The 14652-nt window shown below is 57.8% G+C and overlaps 1 protein-coding gene across 1 annotated transcript; it reads left to right on the top strand.

Moving 5' to 3' along the window:
- Positions 1–7950: 7950 nt before the first annotated feature.
- LOC113880458 lies at positions 7951–11565 on the top strand. The gene has a single exon (XM_027522640.1). It carries the CDS (start codon positions 7951–7953, stop codon positions 11563–11565), a length of 3615 nt encoding a protein of 1204 aa, XP_027378441.1.
- Positions 11566–14652: the final 3087 nt, after the last annotated feature.

Genomic DNA, 14652 nt, shown 5'->3' with positions numbered 1-14652 from the left:
GTTTAGGGCAAGAGCCCCCTGGTAAGCAGAGTAGGGGTCTCCTTGGGACTGGAGCTGCCTAGCTGTTTTCTACCCATCTATTGCCCACTCTGTCACCTCAGGTCAGAGGAGGCCCAGATATGGGAACCTGAAGGACTCTTGAGGACAGGTAGGTAAAGCTTAAATTGAGACTCAAGCTCTAGCGCAAGGGTCTGAAGATCAGGGCTCTAGAAGCTACAGACGGGTAGAGATGGGCTCCGTCTGCCCATTTACCACCTCACCCCTGATGCCCAAGAGTGCAGGCACAGAGGAGGAGGTTGTAGCTTTGCACACTCTGCCAGGGACCTCTGGGCTCCCTCCTTGCCTGTGTCACCCCTGAGGCTGGGAGAGAAGTGAGTGGAATGGTCCTGGAACCCTCCCACAGCTGTGGTCCCTGTACCAGTTGGAAAAGACTGTCTCCATCCCTCCGCCTGGTAGTCCTTGTGCCCTAATCTCATCCTGGGGATCTAAGGGTGACCCCAGGCTTGGAGCTGGGTGGGAAGTGAGGACAAGGCTCAGAGGCTTCACTGAAGTTAGACTGAGGCTCCATCCCCACTGGGTCTCTGCAGCTTAGGGACCATGGTCTTATCATAAGCCCAGAAAAGAAAAGGATAAGAAAGGGTCTCAGGGAACTTCCCCCGTGCTTCAGTGGCTAAGACTCCATGCTCCCAATGCAGGGGGCCCAGGTTCAATCCCTGGTCAGGGATTAGATCCCACATGCCACAACTAAGAGTTTGCATGTCTCAACTAAAGATCCTGCATGCTGCAACTAAAGAGTCCACGTGTTGCAACTAAGACCTGGTGCAGCCAAATATATATGTATTTATATGTAAGAGAGAGACTCAGAGAGGAAGGGGATTCTCTGGATGGGAGGGAAGCTTATGGAGGAGAGAAGGGAGACGGAAGACGCTCAGCGGGTGTCAGTTTCCCATGTAGCCAGAATGTGGGGCTTCGGGCCTGTTTCTGGGCCAAGGGCCTCCAGGGCCAGGATTCTCCAGGGAGGGGACACACTTAAGCAGATGCTTGACACAACTGCACTGCCTCTCCCTAACACTGAAGCCCCCAAGCTCTGAACTCTGTTCTCAGAGCCATTTGATAGTCCTACGTTCATCTGGAGTGACTGAAGATGGAACTGCTTCAGGGTTTCCAGTTCCTGCCTGGGCCACCAGGGAAGAAAGGAGGGGTTAGTCCTAGCTGCCCGCCATGGGCTCAGCAGAACAGGAGCTTTGAGTGGCTTCCAGGGCTCATGAAGCCTGGGTTGCCTTTCCCTTATTTATTTGTTTGTTTTTTGCTTCTCCCTTGGGGGAGGCCTGAGTAGGGGCCGGAGCAAGAGGGAAATTGCTGGTGGCCCTGGTGGGCCCCGGGCCTGTAACTGGGGCTGGATGGGATGAGCGCAGGTTTCTCCCACGGCTTTGGAAGTCCAGTCTTCCCATCATGAGCTGGGGGGAGTGGGTGTCAGCTCATCTGCCTCATCTCCCTCCATTGCAGCTCAGTGGGACTGGGGGCCGGCAGGTGCCAAGAGAGGCTGGAGGGAGGCCAGGCTGGGAGCTGGGGCTGAGGAAGCAGGAGATGACTCACAGCCTCCTGATTGCCCACTGGTGTCAGTGTCGTCTGGCACCTGGAGGGCAGACATGGGGTTGACCGACCTGCTTTGATGGGGGACCAGGAGTCTGGTCTGGGATTCCCCTTATGCCAAAGCCCCAGCCTTTCAGAGAATTTCCACAGGGATCCAAAGGCTCTCTAGGGGTTGCCCCTGAGGGCTCCAGACACAACCCCATTTCAAACCCTGAGACCTTTCTGGGACAATGACTTCATCGGTCATTCCCTTGGTGCAGCCCATGAGGCCCTGGGTGCACCTCTGATGCCACTGCATGAACTAACTCCCTGCAGCTGTAGGAGACCTGCCCCTCCTCCAGGGCTGGGTGGGGTTGGGGGTCCGTGGGTGCTGCTGGGAGGGTCTGAGGCTCAGGAAGACCCAGCATGCATCTTTCACACTTAGTGCCTCTGCCTGGAGAGAAGCAGCCCTGAGAATCGATAACTGAGCGTTGATCTGGCATCTGCCAGGCCCTGGTGAAAAACACCTATTACTCCACACTGGGCTGGAGAACTCTCCTCCGTGAAGACCCAGGAACCGAGCATCTCTTCACCCACAGCTTCTGCTCTGTCTGTGTGAGAGTCCAGTCAGCTCAAAGGTGGAGCTACTCCAGCCTGGAGGAGGTGGGATGACTTGAACCACCCCCAGCATTCCCCATCCGGCACTGGGGGCCAGCTGAGCCTTAGTCTCTCCCTCCATTCTTTTGGGGGTTCATTCCAGTCAGAGTTTTTAGCCCGATGAGCCTAGATGCCAAGAGAACCTAGCACCAGCTCCTGTCCCTCCGTGGCTACCCATTTGCCCACAACTTCAGCTCCACCCATCCAGGAGCTGGGATCGTGGAAGAGAAGCAGAGGTATTAATGGTCCTGACAGCCATCCTGTGCCGTGCAGGTGGCGGGAGGGTCCTTGGGTTTGGCCCTCATCAGTCTCATTGTTGCTCTGTGGGAGCTTGAGCTCGTGGGGCCTGTCCTGTGATGGTTGCTATTCTGAGCTCAGATGGTGGGAGCGGAGGGACATTGCTGAATCCCTGGGGCTCTGTACAGGCAGAGGCAGATGGAGCATGAGATCCAGGGGCATCCTTGCCTTCTCTCTCATTCCCCTTCATATTGGTTTAGCCACTCGCAAACTTGTGATCTTAGACTGGGCAGCTGGGATCTGGGAATGCATCAGGGAAGACAGGGGACTCAAAAGCAGCTGGTGGCCAAGATCGCAGGATTCAATTAGCTCTGAAGCCAGATCTCCCTTTCTCGTGCCACAAGTCCCCCCACTCCTGCCGCCCCGACCCCGCCCCCCCCACCCCCGCCGCCGCCGCCGATTCCAGTGCAGCCAGGACCATGGAGACTTAGAGGCCCCCAGAGGCACACAGCCCACGTGTCTGGGCTGTGCACCTGCCTGGAGTGCCCTCCCTCCACAGATCTAAGTGCTACCATGTGCAGCCTCTGGGACACAGGGCTGGTGTCTGAGCCCCTGGACAGTAGGCAGGGATGAGCTTCTGGGGAACCAGGCATTACTTTTCACTCCATTAGCAAGTGGTTGTCTGCACTGGGAACCCTTTAAGACTTTCTTTTTTACATATTTTATTTTATTTATTTATTTGGCTGCACCAGGTCTTAGTGTTGATACAGGGGCTCTTTAGTTGCAGCATGTGGGATCTAATTCCCTGACCAGGGATCGAACTCAGGGCCTTTGCATCAGGGAGTGTGGAGTCTTAGTCCGTGGACCACCAGGATAGTCCCCCCAAGGCTCCTCTGTAGTTCCTCTGGGCTACACGGTAGTGACAGCTTCAGCCAGCCATCGGTCCTGCTGACATGTCTCTCCGAGCTGGGGAGCCCCCTCTTCAAAGGGGGAAAGGAATTCTTTGGGCTGCCCCATCCCTCTGCCCCCATGGGCTCCTGCCCTGCTTTCTTTGACCCAGCCATCTGTTCTCAAAGTCTCCCCCACCCTCCACAGGGACCAGGCAGGAAGGCAGCCCTCCTCACGTCCCCATCGCAGGTGTGGTGGGAGGTCTCTTCTCGCTAGTCTTAAGGCCCTGCTTCTGGCAGCAAGGACTCCCTCCTCCTCCCTCCCGACTCCTGGCTGGATGGGGGGCTGCTCCCAGGGAAGTGGTGGGGGGAGCTGGCGCAGCCCCTCAGCCAGCTGTGGACGGCAGTCAGGGTGGCTGCGCTGTTGCCCTCCCTTGTGGCTGGTGCGGCTGGCCATCTTTCACGCAGAGTTACGTAAGCTTGAGTCAATTGGAGCTCAGAGCGGTTCATTGTGGGCTATTTTTAAGCTGTAACACATCACAGCAGAGGGGTCACTGCACCATGGCTTGCAGGGAAGGTTGTTTAAACATCTGTTATTTAAATTTTCCTGCGCCTTAGAGCTCAAAAGACACGTCTTCCCTCACTCTTGGATTCTGCCTTTCACATCCCAGGTGAGGTGTATTATCACCCCTCATCCCACCACAGCTTCCTCTAGGGCTGGGCTTTTCTGCACCATAACTGCCATTATTTGGGATCAGGCAGGGAATGGGGCAGGGAGAAGGTGCCAGCTCCATGGAATGGGTGCACCTGGGCCAGAAGAGACTTCCAGGGAAGCAGGAAGTTAGAGTTCACAGGGAGGAGAGGAAAATGCAGAGTGCTGGGTATAGAGCTGAGAGGCGGCAGATACAGCCTTCCTCCTGGGGGGGCTTTGGTTTCCCATCAGGACCCACCCAGAGAGGGTTGATAACAAGGTCCTTTCGGGGGGCTTTTCAGAAGCCTGCCTTTGCCTGGGCTGTGTTCCTGCCTGGAGTGCCCTCCCTCCACAGATCTAAGTGCTACCCATGTGCAGCCTCTGGGACACAGGGCTGGTGTCTGAGCCCCTGGACAGTAGGCAGGGATGAGCTGCTGCATTGCTTTTCACTCCATTAGCAAGTGGTTGGCTGCACTGGGAGCCCCTTAAGACTTCTTTTTTACATATTTTATTTTATTTATTTATTTGGCTGCACCAGGTCTTAGTTGAGGTACATGGGCTCTTTAATTGTAGCATGTGGGATCTAGAACCCTGACCAGGGATTGAACTCAGGGCCTTTGCAACAGGGAGTGCAGAGTCTTAGTCCCTGGACCACCAGGAAAGTCCCCCTAAGGCTCCTTTTGATCCTAGATTTTTTTTAAGATGTCTAGAGTCTTCCCAGAGTGCAGGGCGGGGAAGGCAGGTCACCTAGAAGAGTGCAGGGCCAGGGACTTGATGAGCTGACCCCTGGGAACACCACCAAACCCAAGACATGTCTGTGTTGAAAAACCAGGTCTGGGGAACTTGGCTGCTCACGGGGCCTTTCCTGCCTACCGTCCCCAGAACCTCCTGGGTAGGAGGATTCCAGCCTGATCCGTGAGGAAGGAGGGTTTCTCAGAGTGAGCGGACTGTCCCCATCTCCTGGAGTCTGACCCTCTCCCCAGGGTTTGGGGCTCCCCCAACTCTCCGAGCCAGCCCTCGGGTCAGGTGAAGTGTGAAGAGAGGCAGCACTGAAACCTGCCCTCACAGAAGAGTCTCGGTATGGCCTTCCCCTCAGACTGAGCTCCTCCCTGTTGCTTCTTGGCCCCTTCATCCCAGGCAGCCCTCAGCCTGGGGAATGGGCTCAGCTGGGGGGGAGGGGCTCTCCAGGTTGCCATGGCAACATGTTGGCCCTCCTCACTTTCCAGAATCAGAAATAGAATTGGATGCCCTTCTTCCTGGTGAGAGACTATTTAAAAACATGTTGGGGGGAGGGGTACAGGGGCAATGTCCCTGCCTGATCCCCAAGAGGGGCTGGGTAGAAGGGGCCCAGCCTGGGAGCTTCTCTGACTGCCCCACTGCCCCTCCCCTTAGCTGGATGAAGCCGAGTGGGCTTTGATCAGCCAAGAATTGTGAGTACAAAAGACTCAGCCTGGTCCCACAGGGTAAGTAACTAGCCCCTACTCAGCACCGCCAGGTTCCTGGGAGGCACTGGCTTACTGCCCGCCAGGAAAATGCCCCCTCCCAGGCCTGAGCCGCCTGCTAAGCTACCGGGAGAAGCAGTAGGGCCAAGTGGGATATAGCTTGAGTATCGAGGGATTGAGGCTGCAGAGCTCGGAAGGGAGGCATGTTGGTTCCCTTCCAGCAGAGTCCATGCCCGCCTGGCCCTGGGCATGACACCCAGTGGTGGCACCGGAAGTTACAGAAGTGTGGGTCCCGAGCTTGGTGGCCTGGCCTCAGATTCCGCTCTACAACTCACTAGCTGCAACCTCCGCAGTTTCTCTCTCCTCCCTGTGCCTTGGTTGCCTCGTCTGTAAAATAAGAATGACAGCACCCGGCTCTCACTGAATTGCTGTGAGGCTGGCTTGCGGTGCTCAGCACTGCCAGGTGCAGAGGAAGCGCCCAGTCCACAGCAGTCGGTGTTCTCTTTTGCCATCAGGGGTGTTTGCGTCCCAGGTGGGAAAAGCTGTCTCTGCTCCAGACTGCCTTCTCTGGTCCTTCCTTCGTGGGCCACACCCTTCTCAGGTCAGTTTGTCGCAGAGGACCTCAGCCCTGGCAGAAAGGGTTATGCCTCACTTCCCCAGGAGGTGGGGGGATGGCTCAGGGATGGCCAGGCAGTGATTTTCAGGGCCTCTCTCCCCGCCCCCCGCTCCAGCCCTCCCACAAGCACAACAGGCTGCTAATAGCATCTCTGTCACGGGGAAAAACAAAACCAGATTAAACAAACAAAAAAAAGCAGTATGCTCGGGGACAGATTACTGAGGTGAATAGTGTTCAGCAAGCCTGTGTGTGTGTGTGAATGCACGCATGCACAGGCCACAGAGCCTTGGGCCATGCCACCTTCCTGGACCATAGTCTGTCCAGAGACCTCTGTCCCCCTTCTTCATCAAAAGCGGCATCTGGGGAACGGGGAGGGGCCCTGGGGGCCTGAGCCGTGGCTGAGTCAGGCTTTGCCCAGGAAGGTACAGATGAAGCACCAAGCTAGCCTTGGTCCCTGGTCACATCGCTTCACACCCCATGGCCATCCGTAAGCACTATTTTTAACTTTGGTGAAAACACACCGTTTCAGAGGACAAGACTATAGCCGCTTTCTCCACAGACCTGTTTCCTGGGTAGAAAGACTGAGGCCTGAGAAAATAGCCCTGGGGGACAAGAGGGAAGAGGCCCAGGGCTCATAGCTGGGGGTGGGAGGAAGGTCTGACCCCACCCCAGTCAGAACTTCCAGACCCAGGGCTTCGGCTATGGGGGCGGTCCCCAAACCGAGCCTGTTTTCTATGGCTGCCAGGCTCAACTGGGCCTGGGCTGGTGGGCCAGAAGGGTCCCATGCCTCCTGGACCCTCTGTTTGCCATCTACGAAATGGAGAGTGGAACCGCCCACCTGTCTAATACCCTCCTTTCGCGTGTGCTGCCCAAGCCCAGTCCTTTGTCCCACATGTCCTCACTGTGTGTGGTCCCGGGACCCAGTCCTTCACCCACCATACTCCCAGTGTGGAACCAGCCCTGAGCCCTCGGCGTGGGCAGTCCCCTAACCTCTGTGTCCCTGTTGTGCCCCATTACATAATTGCTCTTTGGTTGGTCCAGTGTCCTACGCCCAGTATTCTGCCAGCGTGAGGCTCACACAATGTGACAAGAGCTAGAACACTGTGACTGGAAGGTTCTGAGCAGAGGCCCCACCCCCACCCATGTCACCCCCATCCCCACCTCTGTGGGACAGTGGGCTGGGCCTGAAGGACATGTGGCTCTGGGGAGGGGGCTTTGGGAGGCACAGGCAGAGGAAAACCATCTGGAGCAGAAAGACTGCCAAGGAGCGTCTGTCCCTGGAGCAGGAGCCGGGGAACATGGGGGAGGGGAGTTAGAGCCTGAGTCTGGGCCCCTCACCCACTTCCGGCTCTCAGGACTGAGTGGTGAAGGGGCTTGGCCTCCCCTCTCTCCCCATGGGCCTCACACACTTCGAACGGCATCCGTGGGTCAGGGTTTAAGCGTCAAGTTGCCACGTGGGAAATGGGGAAAAAGAGCCAAGTCTGGCATCTGAGGTAGACTGGGAACCCAGGGGCTTCGCTCGGCGTCTTCCCTGCCTATACTTTCTTCCCCTTGGTCTTATACGGTCCTTCACCTCTAGGAGCTCTACCCTCGCTCTTGGGCTGGCCTGGGCAGAGTGACTACCTGACTGTCAGAGAGGAGGACAGGGTAGGGTTGCCAGACTTCACGGGGATCCCTTGCTCTTCCCATTACCCAAGATTCCCTGGGCAGGCCCCCATTCCTCAGGGGGGTGGGGCCCCTGGTTTCCCACACTCTCTCACCCTCCCCCAGGTCATGGGGGTGCTATGATGTGTGGGGTTGCCACGGCAATGAAGCGGGGGCAGGGCACCTAGGGCATGGAGCAGGACTATGGAAGTCACCAAGAAAGTGGGGGGCCCTGATCCATCGGGCCCCCAGGGCCACCCCTCAATTGGCAGCCAGCAGCTGGGGGGTGGCGTTAGAGGGTCCCAGGGACCACGGATAAACTCAGGATCCGCATCCTCGAGGCATGAGGTGCCATTGTCCACCGAGGCCAACTCAGATGGGGCCTATGGCTCAGCCTCCCAGGCCCACACCCATGAGCCCTGTCATCAGCACCTCCGGGAGCCTACGGAGGCTACCTCCCAATGTGGCTATGAGAGGGCCTCCCAGGACACCCTGAGACTCCCCTCCACTAGCTTATTCCCAGGCTCTTTCGTGGGAGCCCAAACACATCTCGTCATGGAGACCAGGACCCCGGCCCTACCGGTGTACACGCGCGGTGATGCCTCCAGTGACACGGCCCAGCATGGACTCTACTGTTCCCGGCTTCAGGTGCAGGTGGTGGGGGAGGGCAAGGTTCCAGCTAAAGTCCTCGTAGGCTGGGGCAAAGGCCCCTGCAGCCCGGAGCAGACTGCCCCAGCGGGCATTAGGAAGAGCCGATGGCTACCGTATATCCCTTTAGGGGAAGATGGCTCACCTGCAGCCCAAGGTCCTTTTCTGGCTCCAGGTCATGATCAGAGCCAGGGCAAGGGCCCAGGTCCGGTTCAGGCTCTTCCAACGCCAACTCCAACCCGGGCCAGTACTCCAGGTGTGGATCCAATCTCAATGGCAGGAGCAGAATCTTATCCCTGCAACCCTGACCACCTGACTGATACCAAAGCCACCACCAAGGGCCTGTCCCAAGACCTCTTGCCTGGGAAATATGGCAACCAGTGGCCAGTCCAGTTGGATTCTTCCAAAGGGGTCACATCCTGCCAGAACAAACTGAATTTCCATCCTCAGGAGGAGCCTCCCACCCCAGCACCCACCCTGAACAAATCCCAGGACCAGAGCCAGGTACACGAGGTTACCCAAAGGCCAGTGTTACCCAGGCATCCCAAGAACCAAGTGGAGAAGCCCCTGGTCGGTATCTCTAGGCCAGGCAGCCCCAAACCAGGCTCAGGGCCTCCAGGAACCCCCAAGAGCCAGAGGGACAGCCAGGAGATCCGCAGCACTCAGCAAAGTCAGCAGCCCCTCAATGTTTGCAACAACCCCTGCTCCAGCAGGCCGCCATCTGCCTGCCAATTAAGTGGCCACAACCCAGCCCCAGTACCTCCCAGGGAAGCCATGCAGATACCTGCCTCCAGTGCCCCTACCTGCCAGTTACGGGATGCTGTGGAAGACCGTGTGCTGGTGTTTGACATGGCCACAGGCAACACCAGGATGGGGCTGCTGTGTCATGATCCCATGGGCTCCCGGGCAGTGTTGGTGGGCCTCATGCCCACCCACCCACCCATCTATGCTTCCGAAAGCACGCAACCCACCCGCCCACTGCCCATGCCCATCCTCACCCCTGACAGCGATCGTTCCAGCTTCTGGTCCACCACGGCCGTGGTGTCCAGCCCCGTGCCCTCCAGCCTTTCATCGGGAAGCTACCGAGAGGTGGCCCTGGTTCCCAAAGAGGCCAGGGTCCACCTGGAATCACGAGGCTCCACTGGTGCTGAGACACCCATGAGGATGGGGATGCTCGGAGGGCCTGTTCTACTGGGGACACCACTCCAATTTGGAGAGAGGATCCTGAGCCATGCCCATGATCCTGGCTGGTCCAAACCTGATGCTGAAAAAAACCAAGGGAGTCGCACTATCTGGATGCTGGATGCCCCTGGGATGCAGGACACCTCTCTGGACCAGACCAAGAAACAACAGTGGATGAGCTCAGAGCACACCACAGAGCCGGTGCCAGCAGCCAAAAACCAGGAGGTGCTCAGACCCCCACTCCAGGAGGATATAGGCAGCCACAATCAGAAAGAGAGCTGTCACCCTGACAGCCCTCAGGTCAAACGTGCTGGGCAGGCCCCCCTTGGTGGTCAGCCCCCACTAGCTGAGCAGGCCCCCTCCACCAAGCAGCCCCCACTTCCTGTTCAACCTCCTCTCACTGGAACCCCTATTTCCAGGCAGCCTCCCTTTTCCCAAGAACCCCTCATCTCCAGTGAGCCCACTCTCTCAAGGGGTGCCCTGACCACTAGGGATCCTGGTCAGGCTTCCACCCTGGGCCAAGAAGGTGAGCCACTGGGCCCGCCTACCCATGTGGAGGTACACCGGATGCCCCCCGAGGAGACCTGCGTCTATGTAAACAGAGAAAAGGTTGGTGCCAGTGCTGCCCAAAGCTCCAGCATACATCGGCTCTTGTCCTGGCAGCATGGCAGCTCCCCCAAGGTGCAGGAGAAGCAACTTTCCCTGATCGCGATCACCGCACCCAGCCCCAGTTGCAAGGTCTTGCCCATGGTCACAGTGGACACTCAGCTCCAGGGTCCCCAATTTAAGCTGACAACCGAGGACATGACCCACTCGCCAGTGGTTGCACACCTCAGCCTGCTCCGTGGGGCCTGCTATGAGCTGGTGCCCACCATGAATGCTCTGGCTGTACGGTCCCCAGTGCTCTGCCGCCACTCGCTGGGCCCCTACCAGGACATGGCTGCCGTGGTGATTGACACAGGCACAGGCTTCACCAAATGCGGGCTGGCTGGAGAAGACCACGTCCTCAGCGTGCTGCCTTCACGCGTGCAACTGCTGCAACACCCAGTCCAGGGCCAGCCCAGGTACACGGTGCCCGAGAAGCAAGAGCCCTCCTATTCAATGCTAAATCGAGGCGTGATCTCTGACTGGGATGCCCTGGAGGTGCTATGGCAGCACCTGTTCTACTGCAGGCTGGGCGTGCAGCCCGAGGAGCTGGCTGTGCTTGTGGCCGACTCACCCATCTCCCCGCGCACCAACCGAGAAAAGGTGGCTGAAATACTCTTCGAGCGTTTCCATGTGCCAGCCATGCAGACAGTGCACCAGGCCCTGCTGGCGCTCTATGCTTACGGGCGCACCACTGGGCTGGTGCTGGGCAGTGGCCACGGCACGTCCTACGTGGCTCCCATTGTCACTGGGGATCTGGCCCCCCTTGACACCTACCGGCTGGACGTGGCAGGTTGCGACCTTACGGAACACCTGGCTCAGCTGTTGCTGGCGGGTGGCCAATCACCGCTCAAGGCAGAGCTGGTCAACCAGATTAAAGAGACCTGGTGTTACGTGGCCATGGACATGAAGGCTGAGCTAGCCCGCATGCAGTCCCAGACCCAGGTGGATTTTGTGCTTCCGGACAAGCAGGTCATCACACTGGGCTCTGAGCGCTTCTGCTGCCCAGAGGCTCTCTTCCAACCCAATCTGCTGGGCGTCAATCAGCCGGGCCTTCCACAGCTAGCCCTCCTCAGTATCAGCCGGCTGGAGGCCAAGCAGCAGGAGCAGCTGCTGGCTAATGTGGTGCTGGACGGTGGCAGCACCCTGTTGACTGGCTTTCCTGAGCGCCTGAGACAGGAGCTGGGCCCTCGTACCACCGTGCTGGGCTCTCCGCACCGGGCCGTTGCTGCTTGGCTCGGAGGCTCCATCATGGCGTCTCGGAACTCCTTCCAGAGCCTGTGGTTCAGCCGCCGTGAGTATGACGAGGAGGGCCCATGGGCCATTTACAAGTACCATCTATGAGCACATAAAAGTTCTGTTTCTGCTTGCTTTGACTACCATGGTGTATTTTAGGCACAGGGTGGCGGAGAGAAGGGCAGGGGTTGCAGGCATGGGGTCAGGGATGGGGGCCTTGGCACTCCCAAGGTACACCCTCCTCTACACACTGGAATTCCGTGGGCCTTGGCAATTCTGTCCTTTCCAGGGAGGCCCAGAGCCCTTTGGCTGACATTGGCCCTGGGCTAGCCTGACCTTTACTGCACCCCAAGGGCAACCAGAGAGAGTGGCTGCTGTGGGTTTTGCCCTGTTGCCCTGGTGACAAGCTCAATTACCCTTGATTGCCAGCTAGTTGCCATGGCAATTTCAAACATAATGAAATAACCCACACAGCCTGGAGTGAGTCACGAAGGGGTGGGGGAGCCCCCTCCCCAAGCTCCAGAGGAAAAGACTGCTTGCCTTCCCTCATGTTGGGTCCTCCATGGGGGCCGAGGTCAGCAACATCGACAATAGCCAAACAGTTCCATTGATGGCTGGGAGGCCTGGAGCTTTGTTGCCTCCAAGGGAGGGTCTGTGTCAAAATCTGGGCTTCTTGGGGGAGCTGACCTGAAAGTGCAGATTCCCTCTGAAGTCCGAACCACGGCTGGAGCTCTGTGCTAGGTAAGCAGGGGCTTCTGTCAGCCAGTCAGAATATGAAGGAGTAGGAGTGCTGGCCTTTGATGCCGTGGAGCAGGAACCAGGGTAGGGGGCTCATAAGTCCTGGGTCCTGGATGGGAGATACAAACTGAGCTGGAGGGTGAGGCTCCTTTGTGGCCTCTGTGGATATGGAGACTCCCACCTTATCCTGCCTCTCTGGTGGGAGCCAGAACTGTCAACTGGGGGGTCCCTTTGCCTCCTCTGTCTCCCAACCCGGGCCAACCCCTGCCCACAGGGTGAATAGGATACAGATCTCGTTAGGAGATCCTAATAGAGGCTATGGGGTATTGCCAACGCCAACTGCCCTGTTTTAGTCCCAAACTCCACCGTGTGTTACAGGGCTTCCCATTGGTCAGGGGGTGGCTAGAATCCATGGCCCCTGACTTGTCTAGCTCTGAAGAGTGGGGCTAGGAACAAAGGTCTGTGTCTTCCATGGCCAGGAAGAGGTGAGAGGAGGCACTCGGCTGTGTCGCTACTTCCTGTCTGGAGGGCAGCTGGTGGCCGAAGCCAAAATATTGAGGCCGTGCCCTGCCTGTGCCCCTCTGGCTGAGTGCTGAGGAACAAGCCACACCCCGGTCCCAACCCTGGGTTCTCATCTTTAGGGTGCCCTCTCCACAAAGGACAGAGATCTGGCTATCTCCGCACATACCTGAGAGTGAGGGACGGCCCTATGTGGACAGACTACAAATGGCCAATGATATAGGGTCATCACAGCCCACCCCACTCCTAGGCACGGTTTGCCCTCTTCCTGAGTCCAGTTTTCACACCCTGAGTCGGACTCCCCAGTCCTGAGGCCTGTGTCAGGCAGGAAGGGGACCAGGACTGGCTAGCTACAGTGTCCTTGTGCACATGCACGCAAGCATGCCTGGGTGCACACAGAATGCAAACACGTGCCCCTGGGCACCACTGCACACACTGTGCTGTTGCCATCTCCTTTGGCTAAGAGCGCACACTCACAGACATCATCACACGTGTGCACATACACCCTGCCACGTGCTCACCCACAGGCACATGGAGTGTGCACGGGACCCAGAAGAGGTGGAGCACTGCCAGCAGCAGGCAAGGCTCTAGCAAGCCACCTCTTCCCCTGCCTCGAAATCCCCCATGTTGGAGCTTCTCCTTGGCCCCGCGTCTCCACCATGATCTTCAGGAAAGGCAGAAAATGTGTGTGATGTGTGGGGTTGGCAAGCCATGGATCCGATGTACCATACAACTCAGAGAACTCCTGTTTCAATGACAGTGGGCAGACAGTAGGAAGGACTGAGTGCTAGGCCATTCATTCATTCTGCAGACATGAAATGAGCACCCAGAGACAGGACACAGGCTCTGGCCTGTGCCCAGCTCGCCAGGAGAGTCCTCACCAGTGGTGGAGTCGGTGTGGTAACTGAGACCACCCAGAGCCCAGGGAGCCGAGAGGCTGTGACCAAGCCAAGGAAGGATGTGAAAGGCTCCTCAACACCCCCTGAGGAGAAAGATACTGATGGGTCCTGCTTAAGTAGTCATGTCCCAGGCTAGACTTCCAGCCCCAGCCCCAGCTTCAATTTCCTGACTTGGACTCCTGCAGCCACGGGGAACCATCCAGGAGAGACTCACTCATGGCCAAAGGTTTGGAGATGACCCCACCCAGGATGGGGTCAGAAGGGTTCGGCTGAAGTTGGGCCCAGCTCCAGGCAAGCCTAAGTCTGGCCTTCAGACACTGGCCTTAAGGCTTGGGCGTGGGTTGGGGGTGGCATGGCAAGCATTTGGTCCACTTGCATCCATGACAAGGGACAGAGAAATGGCCAAGGACTTCCTGCAGAGCCTCCTCCTGGCAGTTCTCAACCAGGGGGCATGTTCTCAGGTCAGGTCAGGTTCTCAGGTCAGGGGACAGGTCTGCTGGGACTCCTGGGGGCTGTAAGTTCTCTTGTATCCCCGTATCCTAGCCCAGGCCACCAGGGGTGATGCTGCTCAGGAAGTGCTCAAGGGTGATTAAACTGGAAAGAATGCAGAATCTACCCTTATCATAGGTAACTTTCAGAGCTTGAGAAATTCAGAGGCACACTGGAGGGGGTAGACTGGGCCATCCACCCTGGCTGGGACTTGGAGATGGGAAAGGCTCTGACTTGGCAGGAGGGGACGGGAGGGTGGGCAGACAGACTGGCACCAAGGTCTGGGGCCCTAGCTTGCATGCACCGCCCCCCCATGTGTTTACTAGCTAGAGGAGGCCAGTCTATAGTGAAGCTTGCCCTAGCGACTCCCCAGTTGGTTCTTTTTAGTGGGTTCTGCTCTTTGGGTCAGGTTTTGGGAGCTGGTGGGTTCAGGTGGTAATCTGCCTGCAATTCAGGAGACTTGGGTTCCATCCTTGAGTTGGGAAGATCCCTTGGAGAAGGGAATGGCTACCCACGCCAGTATTTTGGCCTGGAGAATTCCATGGATTCT

The sequence above is a fragment of the Bos indicus x Bos taurus genome, chromosome 22 (assembly GCF_003369695.1).
Source record: "Bos indicus x Bos taurus breed Angus x Brahman F1 hybrid chromosome 22, Bos_hybrid_MaternalHap_v2.0, whole genome shotgun sequence".
Taxonomy (NCBI): Eukaryota; Metazoa; Chordata; class Mammalia; order Artiodactyla; family Bovidae; genus Bos; species Bos indicus x Bos taurus.
The sequence above is the reverse complement of the archived record's forward strand: the minus strand, read 5'-3'. Positions and strand labels throughout refer to the sequence as shown.